This window comes from Melanotaenia boesemani, chromosome 15 (assembly GCF_017639745.1).
Source record: "Melanotaenia boesemani isolate fMelBoe1 chromosome 15, fMelBoe1.pri, whole genome shotgun sequence".
NCBI lineage: Eukaryota > Metazoa > Chordata > Actinopteri > Atheriniformes > Melanotaeniidae > Melanotaenia > Melanotaenia boesemani.
This window is the reverse complement of record NC_055696.1, coordinates 13,403,904-13,414,269: the sequence shown is the minus strand read 5'-3', so window position 1 is coordinate 13,414,269 and position 10,366 is coordinate 13,403,904. Positions and strand designations below refer to the sequence as shown.

Below are 10,366 nucleotides of genomic sequence, written 5' to 3'. Positions count from 1 at the left end.
AGTGATTTTATTGTATAATATTCCGACAATATATAATTCACTTATATATGTATTTTGCAAACATTTAAAATTTAAATAAGCCATTATCTAGAATAAATGCCACCACGGTGGCAACGTGTTTAACAAACTTTGATTTATAAACATATATATATATATATATATATATATATATATATATATATATATATTTATATCACAGTAACACCTGATGACAAGAGAAAAGGCATGCTCATAGTGAAACATTATACAATCCTCAATAGATGATTACAGTCTACAAACATCACTGTGCTGGCTGAAAGTTCTCCTTTGACATTTTCTTGTCCCACTGCAACACTGCAGACGCCGAAGCAAGACCATTCAAATGTCAGCACTATTCAACCCCCTGACAATCTATTCATCATGGGCCACTGGACAAATAAGTCCTGCAGAAGAGGAGGAAGAAGGGGTAATTCTCCACTAACTGGAGCTTTATAAAAGAATAAAATAAGGAGTTTTACTCAACTTATGTTCGTTCATTTAAAGCCTTCTTATACATCCATGCTCACACCAACCAAACATAGAAACATTTAAGTAAACATCAAGTGCCTAATTCACACAGAACTGGCAACCCAGCTGCCAATCAAAAGTCTACTGAACAGTACTGTAGTATATATATATATATATATATATATATATATATATATATATATATATATATATATATATGTATACACACTACTGAATGGAGAAGTAGCTCTTGATAAAAGAGGCACATACATACAAACAAAAAACACCCTGCATATTAAAACAGATGGCAGTTTCACTGATAGACCAAACTTTCAACCCCATGGAGACTGAAATGATATTAACACAATTACAGTCAGATAAGTACTTTGCAGCATATATTTGTAATGTTCCCATATAGCCATATAGCCTTGTGCCTTATTTGTAAAGATAAGTGAGATACGGATAGTAAACTGGTAGAACACATTGTTTCATCAAACACTGAAAGGACTGATCAAGTACAAAGACACGACGACATCACCACAGCTTGTTGCCAGAGATACGAAAGAATAACAGAAGAGTATAATAACTAGCATGTCCAGTTGTAACCTGAGATGTTCAGGAAACAGTTTTGTGCTAATACTGCATTGGAGAGGTTCAGGCAGGTTTTTATACATTATTGTTAGCATAGAAATGTAACCAGCAGTCTCAGCAGCATGGAGCTTTGACAAAGCAACCAACCTGTAATTCTTTATGTTCGTGTTTGACATAAAGCAGATATATGAAGGAGAAAAAATTCCAATAAACCACTATTAACATGTAAATAACTTCCCACGACAAACCTACAGTAGTGAACTTCAGCCTCTGCAGAGAGCTGACAAGTTTTAATTCACACATACCTCCCTTATATCCAAAAAGAGCTTCATAGGTGTACAGTATTTGTTTCAAAGTGCTCTAATTACTTAGCTATCATAACCAATATCTTACTACTGGTCCACTCCAGCAGTCCCAGACTGAATTTAGCCAGGAGCCACCTTTCCATTATATGGGGCATAAATGCATAAACAAAACAAAACAAAACAAAAAAAAAAACACAGTGAAATGAGAATTTCTTTGGATTAGTAAATCACCTTCAAATACAGTCCCACTATGTTAAAGTGGTGAGATCTCACTGCTATTTTCAACCTAAAGAAAGAAATAAACAAAAAACACATCTATAAAATAGCTAATCTATTAGCACTACCTGTCTGGCATAAAGACTAAACAGAATAAAAAACTTCAATCTACACCACACTTAACTAATTCAAAATTAAAAAAAAAAACACTGAGTACTGCAGGGGAGAGCTTGGTCCAGTGTTGGCAAATATTAGCATCAGTAATGACTCCACTCGCCTGCGCTGAAGCTGGTGAATTCTCATCTTCAGTTTTCGGCAAAGGGACGCTCAGAGGTGCTGAGCACTAAAAAGTTCTGAGGCGCAGGCTGGAGGCAGCTAAGACTGGAGGAAAGAGATGATGGAGCTGATGAAATCTAAGGGTTTGTCTGCATGTATCCAGTGGCTGGCATCTGGAATATACTGGATGTCAGCATAGGGGAACAGCCTTTGGATTTCTGGATAATCCTCTGAGCTGAAATAAAAGTGATAATCCAGAGAAGGTGGGATGAGTGTCAGATAAAACCAAACTATTCATACATCATGTTATTTTAATGTAAATGAGAAGTTACTAAACATGTTATCAAAGAAGGTTCTTCACCTTTGTTAGAACTCTTCTTGCGACCTTATTGAATAAAGTAGAATATTAAAGTCTTTGTTTGTTGTGTTATACCTGATATAAGCAGAACTTGCTCCACCCAAAAACAGCGTTGGTCCTTCGTAGATAGTGTCAAAGCTGGGGAAACTCATGATTTCATCGAGGTGTGCTACAATGGCCTCCAAGTTGACCCTCCAGCTATAGTGTCCATTCTGTTCCACCAGGTTAGTCAGCAGGAACTGACGCACCGAGTGCTCCTGAAGGAGATAAGACATTGTTTTTAAATTTATCCAACCATTTTAAAAAGCTATTCAATCTAAAAGCAGTCCTGACCTTGACCAAACTGCGCAGTTGATCCTCAGCCATCCGCCTGGCAGTGGAACGAGGGATGTCACTGGAGATCTTCATCTGCTGCATGGCCCGGATGTAAGAGTGGAAGTTGGTGCGTGTGGGGGACTGAGCAGGACTGATGTCCACTACCACCAACCTCTCCACTAAACTAGGCTACAAACAGAGATAGACAAATGGAGATAAACATAATAAATCCATGTGTAATTCACCGTTTACGATTGCATAATGAATTTAGGCTTAAAGCTATGACTTAAGGGGGTAATGCACCCAAAAATGTGTTTCTTGAGCTGGAAACAACACAATCTTACTTAATTGTGATGAAAATTCCCTTTACTGTTGATAAAATTAGTATTTTTTAAATTTATTTAAAAAACAGGATTTTGTGGGTTAAAAAAATGGTTCAGAACACCCCCTACAGGTTAAAACCAGGTTTTGTTTTGTAAGACGTAGAACCGTTCTGGTGCTTCTCTACGTCACGAGAAAATTTTTAAAACCTCACAGCCTCCTCCCTCCAGATGCAGATGGGCGGGTCCTCGCTAGTTTCAGACTTCTATTCTTTCACAGAGTTTCTGATGAAATATTCCTGCAATGGGACGGATTTGTGCTTTTGAGGGGTGTAAAAGTAACACCGGGCTTTATTCTTTACCTGCTGATCCTCATCTGGTGAGACAGCAGTTCAAATAATGGCAGCGCCAACTTACAGCGGCGCTTCCTGCAGCTGCCACAACCTCTCGCAAGTCCCCACAGCTTTCTAGAGCTGCTGGAACTGTGGACAGGCCAGCGTAACAGAGCTAACGATTGAGACTGATACGGTTCAGGACCACTTTGTTCTTGTGTAGCTGAGGAGACTCAGGAGGGGAAAGTCTTCCACTTCAAAGACCGCTCTGTAGCGTAGGTGCTTTGTGAATTGCACTTTCCATCTATCTAGTGGCCGCAGAGCTGCTGTCTGTCAATCATTTTTGTTTGTGCATCCCGACCCGCTCCCTCAGCTCCCTGATCACCTCCCACCCCTACCCTTGCAGTTTCAGGCATTTCTTAAAATTTAGCAGTAGGTGGAGTTACACAAAAAGTAGGGTGTGTAGTTACACTTTAAAGCTTTAATTTACTTTTTAAGAACTCAAAATACATTAGACAATTCAAATAACCTTAGATAAAATTAATTTAGTAAGTAAGTAGAGAGTTTTTTTTTACTTGAACGGATGCAGTAAAGGGGTTTTCCTAACCATGGAAAAGATTCTGCAATCATATATTATAAATGTAACTTATGAGGTCCAGAACTTTGCAATGTTACAGAGCTCATTACAAAGTACATCTTTCTCACAGTTTATCAATTTGTGGTTTGGTCATGTTTCTGCTATTGCTCAAATATTTATTTATTCAGTTTATAAAATGGGAGCAAAAGAGTAAAATACATCTATTAAACATTCCTGTTATCACTTATGAATGTGTGGCCTGTCTCAAATGCTAATGAAAATGCCACATTTGGAGACTAAATGTGTCAGTGTCCAAATATTTCCTCACCTAACTGTAGGTGTGGCATGAAAATCATAGGATTAGCTTAGAGACGGCATGACTCTGCAGTCAGAAAAGTATTGGACCGTATTGTCGTGATAAATTCATGGTGACATTTAGGAGCTGCTCACCTGCATCAGAGCCGTTGTCATGGCCGTCTTCCCACCCATGCTGTGGCCAATGAGGACACACTTCTCGATGCGCAGCTGGCTGAGGAGGTGTTTCAAATCACTGCTCATCGCTTCATAGGTCAGCACAGGGTTGTGAGGGCTGGTGCCATGGTTACGAGCATCTACAGTCAACACCTGACTGGACAAAGGACAGTTAAGACACTTGGAATGGGGGAAAAAGAAGCAACAGAACGGAAAAAAGTTATTTTTTCTGTTTGGTTAAGCAAGCCCAAGGGCATGTTATCTACCAGGGATAATTGCAGAAGTACCCACAATCAAGAAGTTGCATCTGGCTACAAACAAAAAAAAAGTTTCTCGTACATTCCAAGAAAGCAAATCTTGTACAAGACTTGTTTTTGTATAAGGGTTACTGTCCGGTTGTTGAGACTAAATCTAAACAAATGAGGATGAATTGTTAGAGATGTAACAACACAGTGTGTAGTCTTCATCGGTACATTACCTTGCGGCCTGTGCGCTGCACTAAGGACTTGGCTATTGAATGGAAGTTAGATTTACTGCCAAAAAGGCCATGTAGAAACACCAGGGGAGTGCTCTCTCCCTTTCCATCGAAGACATCGTAAGTCAAGCTGACAGGACTGAGGTACAGAAAAAAAAGGGAGAAAGAAATCTGTGCTGATAAATTGAACAGGAAGAGTAATTAATCCACATAACAAAACTCAAAGTGATGATGCTTTCAGTGACAAGATATTCTTGGATTCAAAGTGAAAATTAACAGGATATCAAGAAAGAGAAGAAAGTAACTTTCAATAACCAAGACTTCTTTTTTGTTTTGCTTCCACCTGCTGGTCTAACACATATAACCATATAGGTAACTACTGCTACATTTGATCTGTTGCTATGATAACCAAATATCCTAATATCTTAGCTTTAGCTCTGTGTATTCCTCATGATATAGTCTATTGACACTTATCTTATAGTACTGTATAAAAGTCTTGAACTATCCCTCAAGTGTTTATATTTTGCCACCAAGCTTCCTGGAGGTCTGTCACAGCTTTTCTTTGGCCACTGGCTGTCTTTTACACCTATTTGCAGTCCAGTCCTTGGACATTATTACCTTCAGAGGAATGTTTCTTTCTGATTGTTTGTTTGTTTAATAGTTTAGGTCTGACCTGTGAAACATTCAAGCATAAAAAGGACATCTAACTCATGGCATGTGTTAGTGTTGTGTCTACATATAACAGATCATTTAGCAAAGAATCGACTTTAAATTGTATCTTTGAGCATTTAGCTACAAGTAACTTGTCACAAAGACATAATGTTCCCATTTCTTTTGTTGCATTTATGAAAATACCACAACTTGACAGGCATAAAATAGGGGTTTCCAAAGATCTATTAGCATATCTCAGGAAACTAGAGAACTTAAGGACAAAAAAGAATTAATAGACCAAAATACCTACATAGAGGAACAGGAGATAAAATTTAAAAGTGAGATTCTTAAACATTAAAAAAATAATAATAAAAAAATCCAACATCTGACTCAGAACCTAAGGGATGCATTTGGACCCTTATTGAATCCATCTACTGATTTTGAAGCCTCATCAAAACTGGTCTTCATGGAAGGGTAGCTGCCATGTAGCCAAGGTAGGGAAAACAAATTACACAAGAACTGGCCTGAAAATCCCAGAACCTGGACCTTAACATTGCTGAAGCAGTAGGATCATCTTGACAGAGAACAGAAGGCAGTCAACATCCAAATAAGGGCTTTAATAATAAGGGCATCAAGAAAGCCTAGAAATACCCCTGAAGAGTATTTCAAGAAAATATAAGAGAACCTGTCTAAGGATGTTCATGCACAGATGAAACTTTTTCCAGTTTTCTCTGTAATAAATTAATAAATTAGGTGTGGCTAACGATTTCTGCACAGCACTACGTGTGCAATGCTCTGTGTTGTGTATCACTGTGTAAGTACTGCTGCTGTAGCTGCTTCCTGTCTCAGCCATGATCTTTTAATTTCTATTTGAGGTTAAGTTGATAAATACATTTTTATATAAAAACGTGTTGTTCCAATGAACTTTTCACAGTTTATCATTGTAATATTTAAGATATTGTGATATTTCTTTGATCTACTTAAATGCTCCTGACAAAAATAGAGACACTGCTACTAAGATGTAGGTTAGGTTTAAGTTTGGTGTCAAATGTTCAACATTAGTGATGAATCAGATCATGGTTTGTTTGACTAATAATTTATTTATTCAGTCTATGATGGTAAATTATATTTTAAAACACATAATAATGTCTCAAAGTCTAATAACAATGTCTGCACAATATTTATTTAGACGTTCAGGGTTCCTGGAGTTACTCGGTGATGGTAATAATGTGATGGTTTAAAAGGCTCAATAGTCTGCGAAGTACTGAATTTCTCATATATATTTATATGAATTTATATATATATATATATACACTACCGTTCAAAAGTTTGGGGTCACTTTGCCATTGGATTCAATAGGGAAGTGACCCCAAACTTCTGAACGGTAGTGTATAACACATACATATATATATACATGCATATATACATACATATATATATACATACATACATACATACATACATATATATAAATAAATATACATACATACATATATATATATATATATATATATATATATATATATATATATATATATATATTACACTATAGCAGATGAGAATGGGTTTAATTAAAAATCCCAGACAATCTGTGACTGATTTAATACGGTTTAGAGGGAAAAGTGTAATTATTTATTTATGATTATTATTTATTATAAAGCAGTAATTGTACCTAATATGCTTATTCAGCGTACATATAGATTAGCATAGCGTACACAAATTATATAGGTTGCACAAATGAAAGTTTTATATAGCTACATGAGTAAAGGAAATATGTTATGAAATAAGGCTCATACTGACTGTTTGTAAATGCGGTGGAAACTCAAATGTATACCGTTTTGCTAACCAGGGGTCTGAATGTCATGCAAGTATAAATGTGTAGTTAACGGTTAAAAAAAATTTAAAAAATGTCACAAAGGTAATAAATTGAAAGAATAAAAGAACATATTTCTTGACAAAAATAACACCTAGCTGTCATTTCCACCCAGCATCAGCGCACCACCGAACAGCTCGAGCTGGTAGAGGGCACCAGTTAGCCGGGAAGCTAGCATGGATACCTGGATGAACTGGCAGTTCGGAATGGGGGAGCCATCCAGCACACATCCTGCTGTCCAGCAAATAAACGACACGACGGCCGGCCGCTCAGCAGTCCTCTCTGAACCATGCGATAAAAAGCACTCATGGCAGCATACGTCCCTTTAAAGAGCAGTCCAAAAACAACATGTGCTTTTCAGAGCAGTCACAATGACAGCAGAAAGACACCGATGGTGCATTCAAAGCGGCCGGAGGTCGACACCAGAGAGTCTCGCTCGGTATGTCAACAGCTGATGGTACGTCATGACGTAACACGCAGAGTTTAAAAAGACTTCACCCTGAGTTTAGTCTGTCAGGTTTGTTGACTCAATAATAATAATAATAATAATAATAATAACAAAAAACTTGGATTTTGTATGACTAAGTAGTTTAAGTTCAAAGCGCAGGCGCCAGCATATGCATGTTCACCATTTTCTAAAAGTAATTTGATGTATGCATGTTAAGCTCAGGTCCGAGATGAAAAAGAAAGTTATTTTATTTTGTTAATTTTTTTTTATCTATCTATCTATCTATCTATCTATCTATCTATCTATCTATCTATCTATCTATCTATCTATCTATCTATCTATCTATCTATCTATCTATCTATCTATCTATCTATCTATCTATCTATCTATCTATCTATCTATCTATCTATCTATCTATCTATCTATCTATCTCTTTCTCTCTCTCTCTCTCTCTCTCTATATATATATATATATATATAATTTTGTTTTAATAATTAATTTATTAATTAATTTGTAGGAGAAGAATGTATTCACCCACTGGTTGGTGCAGAATCTCTTCTCCAGCATTTATGATGCAAACAGAAATAGTAGAAAAAAATAAATCAAAACAAAAGAAACACATGTGGATTTTTTTAGATATGGCATTTCCATTTAGAAAAGTTTCATGACCCAAGCAAATTGCTGTCTAGGCCACTACACTTAAACTGGAAGTAACCCAACATTTTTAAAGCTTGTGTTTCTGTGTGGTTTTACTTTTTAAAACAAAAGCATTTTTATACAGCCTATGAATAGCTTAATTCATCTATTGATTTACATTTGCTAATTGCAAATGCTAAATGATTTTTTTCTTTAGTGCAAAAGCAACTCCAATGGCATCTTACAATCTGGAGAAATGCAGAAGTTACATTGCATGTGCTACAATAATAGTGATGCTGATATTATGGTCTTCACTGAGCTATTGCACATTTTATTCCTTATCTGCACTGATAATAAATATGGACACACTAGATACACAAGGGGGCACATGCTATGTTAGGCGCCAACAGAGGTAGACCCTCTGTTAGCTTCCTTCTTGCTGTTTCTCTCAATGTTTCTCTGCACTTTTGTTTACATAGCAGATTGAACACATTTTTAAATCATTCCCAAATTGTGTGGATAGGATAAGACAGGACCCAACACAAATATGAAAATACAAGTTTGACAGCTGAGATATTTGTGGACTATTGTATATATTTGAGGACTGACCTGTAGATTGCAATGTTTTCTTTTAAAATCAGCTGCAGTACCAAGAGTATAAGTAACAACAACAAAAAAAAAAAAACCCAAACAACCAGGTGGTAAGTCATCTACGCAACACTTTCGACAAAGAGACAGAAGAGCTAGATAAAAGAGCAAAACTTTAGTTTGTAGTGTAACATCCACAAATGTAAACATTTTTTCACAGCAATATTTCACACACAGATAACATTTACTTGAATAACTTTGGATCATAAAACTTATTTATGGATTGTCTCTCATAGGTTATAATAAAGCTTTGAAAATCCAACAAAAGGACAGGAAAAAAAAAAAGCTTTTTCTAAGCCACTAGGGGATGCCACAGTGTCATGATATGGGTTGAAGGCAGCTGCATTCTGTGAGAACACATGCTTCAGTAAATGCCCAGTCATTCACCTTTTTGCAGAAGAATTTGCTAAAGACTAGTTAAAAAACTCTTGTTAAAAAATATTATACTTTGATGTTTGAATGAAAAAGAGGTAAAAATATAATCTGTTTAGCTAACATTTATCAGCACAAATTTCCAGTTTTGTGTTTCTCCAGGTGTCAAGTTCTCATGTCATATTTTAATGTTTTGCATGTCTGAAATTTGAATAGTCATTTGCACAAAAATATATTAATATAATGTGAATGAATGTGAACCATTTTTGTTTCTATTAATCTTTTAGTGAACAAATCTATATTTTAAAATTATGGATGTTTGCTGTCCTTTCTCCCTTCTCTCTTTGCTCTGATTTAGTTTGTGATCAGATCATTTGTTTTTGTCCCCCCTTTTGTGTGTGTGTCACATGTAAGGACATAAACACAATCAATCTGTTTAAACGGTGCTTAACAAGCCTGGGCTTCTTTGCTGCATCTCCAAACATTCATTGCTATGGGAGATGTGTCTTCTGGGATGAAGCACACTTTAAGCTGTCACCATAGTGATGGTGTGAAACAGCGACCTGGGAGGGAGCATGCAACAGATCTCACAGAGGAAAGAAAAGGGAAGTGGAAGATGTTTTTAAAATTCTGTTGTTCATTCTGTGAGTTAAACAATGAAAAAGGGTTAAAGGAAACATTTAATTTATCTTTGACACTTGTCAGCTCCTTGTTGGTTGATTCATCATACATCATTTTTTTTAATATGTTTCTTGCCTATTTTACTCAAAATTGTTGGATCAGACCGGCGTAACAACAGAAGAAAGAAGGTGAACAGAGGATAGAATGGAAGAGAAAAGAAAGAAAAAGGGAGAAAGAAAGAAAACCATAGTAACTGCAATCAAACTTAAACAGGAAAACTAGACAACCAGCTGCTACACCTGTAAAGAAACGGTAAACATCCCAAGGAAACAGGGGTGTGAGAACCAAAGTACTTAACAGTCAAAGTAAAAAAAAACCAACAACACAAAAAATAA

General features: G+C 36.3%; 1 protein-coding gene across 1 annotated transcript; it reads right to left on the bottom strand.

Annotated features, from left to right (window-relative positions):
- Window positions 1-714: 714 nt before the first annotated feature.
- Window positions 715-7,670, bottom strand: abhd11 (abhydrolase domain containing 11). The gene is made up of 6 exons (XM_042008079.1): window positions 7,431-7,670; window positions 4,726-4,861; window positions 4,227-4,400; window positions 2,566-2,736; window positions 2,308-2,489; window positions 715-2,109 (listed from the first exon to the last, which is right to left on the bottom strand). Exons 1-6 carry the CDS (start codon window positions 7,553-7,555, stop codon window positions 1,974-1,976), a joined length of 924 nt encoding a protein of 307 aa, XP_041864013.1. The 5' UTR covers window positions 7,556-7,670; the 3' UTR covers window positions 715-1,973.
- Window positions 7,671-10,366: the final 2,696 nt, after the last annotated feature.